This window comes from Babylonia areolata, chromosome 25 (assembly GCF_041734735.1).
Source record: "Babylonia areolata isolate BAREFJ2019XMU chromosome 25, ASM4173473v1, whole genome shotgun sequence".
Classification (NCBI taxonomy): Eukaryota; Metazoa; Mollusca; class Gastropoda; order Neogastropoda; family Buccinidae; genus Babylonia; species Babylonia areolata.
In genome coordinates this window covers 14,825,266-14,827,765 of record NC_134900.1, presented here as the reverse complement: position 1 = coordinate 14,827,765, position 2,500 = coordinate 14,825,266, and the positions used below count along the sequence as shown (strand labels likewise).

The following is a 2,500-nucleotide window of genomic DNA, read 5'->3' as shown; positions in this document are numbered from 1 at the left end:
ACACACACACACACACACACACACACACAGAGAGAGAGAGAGAGAGAGAGAGAGAGAGAGAGAGAGAGAGAGAGAGACGAAGAGAGAAGTATTATCCTCTCAGGAACTCATTCAAGTTAATCCAAAAACCACCAGCTTGCCCCCGTAAGAACACGTTCACACAAAAAATAACGTTACAGAGAGAGAGACAGAGAGGCAGAGAGAGACAGAGACAGACAGAGGCAGACAGACAGAATAAACAGGAGACAGACAAAAGACATACAATGAACACGTGCACAAGGAAGGCAAACACAAACACCAACAAATAAACAAAAAAAGCCCACGTCAAACAACCAACCAACCAACTAACCAACCACGCGCGCGCGCGCTCACGTGCACGCACCCAAAACAAAACGAAACAAAACACACACAAAAAAAAAACTCACCCTCAATGACGTCCCTCGCCTCCTCCTTTATGACGTCACCTTCCCCTTCCTCCTCCTCGTCAATGCTGCCGATTGCGTCACGACCGCCGTCGCCGGCTTCGGTGAACACGAAGGGGGTCTTGCACTCCCAGAACGTACGGGAGTCCCCGCGGGAGCCCAGAGCGCTCCACAAGGTGGATCTGGTCGGGTAGCTCACCACAGAGTACCTCACCTTGCTCCGACTCCCTCGCCGGCCACAGCTGCCATGGGTGACCGCCCCGCTGATGACGTCACCGTGGCCGCTCACAGAGGCGTGACGGAAAATCTCCTCCGAGGTTTCGGGGTGAACGTTGCAACAGGACGATGATGGCCCGAAGATCCCGCTCCTTGTGATGCAAACAAACGTGGGGTCCGTGGACTTGGCCTGGCTGCTTTTATCGTCCGAGGGTACGTGCTTTTCCCGCGAAACCCGTTTATCTCCCGCGACGGTGCCGCGGCTTCTCGTGGAGATATCATCGTCGCTCCAGCTCTGAGTTCTGATTGGACGAAAGACGTCACCTGCGTCACTTCCGTTTTGGGCGCATGCGCTATCTTCTTCTTCCGGTTCCGCGGGTTCCATCATGGCCATGTCTGAGTTGAGAGCGGGGTTGTCATCGGATTTTTCTGCCATCTTGACAATGACTGCGCTGCCCCCAGCAGAAGATGTGATAAGATCTGTGACAGAGAAGTTGAACAAAGATTTGAATTAAGAGCGATAACTTCCCAAAGTTGTGTCGATGGTGCCTCAATGATTTCGTTTTGGATACGTCAAGTTTGGATTGTCAAGGCCAAAATTTCAAAATTTAACTGATTTTCTTTTCTTTTATTTCTTTTTTTTTATTATTATTATGTTTTGTTTTGTTTTAATAAATCATCAAATTCAAGTTATAATGTTTTTGCTACATGTAAAAACGAACCAGCCAAGAATTCAACTTAACAAATGTGAAAAATAAGAATAACACAATGAATAAATAAATAAATAAATAAATAAACCCTCATAAAAAGCATATCTGAATTCGAAATTACAAACCTTAAAACTGTAATCAGAACCCGTCAGAATCAGTCTTAAAAAAAAGAAAATTAAAAAAAACACTCTTCAGCAAACCAGCCACCCAGATAAATACCACCACCAGCTGCCGCGTGGCTAGCCCCAGCCAACAAACCCATATAGATAAATCCTTCTCCCTTTCACCAAAAAAATCGCTCACGCTGATAAACAACACAGCACGTGCACTCGCGCACGCGGCACGACGCGCACGCGCGCAGGACACCAGAGATAGCTAGCTAGCTGACTGACGACCTTACTACACCCACAGACACCAATGGTAGTAACGTATCCTCCTGGTACATGTATCCCCAAGGCAACGGATTGAAAACAAATCGTATGGTGCTTAGGACCCGGGCCGAACGACTCTTAAGCCTACGAAGTGTTCAGCTGCAGACTTCAGTGTCCAGCGAACAACGATAGATAGATAGATAAACAGAGAGGTAGAGGGAGGGGCGAGAAGGAGAGTTAGGGGATGTAGGGGTTCGGGGGTAGAGAGAGTGAGAGAGAAAGAGAGAGAGAGTAAAAAAAAAAAAAAAAAAAAAATCAAGATGGTCAAGCCATGTTAGTGATTTCATCGTTTTTGCGAGTGTTTCTGCGTGTGTCTGTTGTGTTGTCATCACCGCGCGAGGCGTGTGTGTGTGTGTGTGTGTGTGTGTGTGTGTCTGTCTGTCTGTCTGTCTGTCTGTCTGTGTGTGTGTGCGTCCATGTGTATGTGTGGTATTGATAGATATACCACTCCTAATGCTGCTCCTGCTTCAGTTTTTACTCAGTGAAATGAAAAAGGCTCTGGACGACCCATGAAACATAATAATAATAATAATAATAATAATAATAATATAGTAATAATAATAATGGCAATACTACTACTACTACTACTGCTGCTACTACTAATAATAATAATAATAATGATATTAATTGTTCCATACTACTGGACCAAGATCGGAGAAAGTTTTGTTGTTGTTGTTGTTGTTTCTTAGAAAAAAAATATATCAGCACTCAGTCTTTGAGA

The 2,500-nt window shown here is 45.3% G+C and overlaps 1 protein-coding gene across 1 annotated transcript in view; it reads right to left on the bottom strand.

The window, feature by feature from the left end:
- Window positions 1-1,074, bottom strand: part of LOC143300054 (uncharacterized) — a 616,551-nt gene extending 615,477 nt beyond the window's left edge. Inside the window, exon 1 of the mRNA XM_076613609.1 lies at window positions 426-1,074. Within this exon, the coding sequence (XP_076469724.1) occupies window positions 426-1,074 (649 nt within the window). The remainder of the gene's footprint in view (window positions 1-425) is intronic.
- Window positions 1,075-2,500: the final 1,426 nt, after the last annotated feature.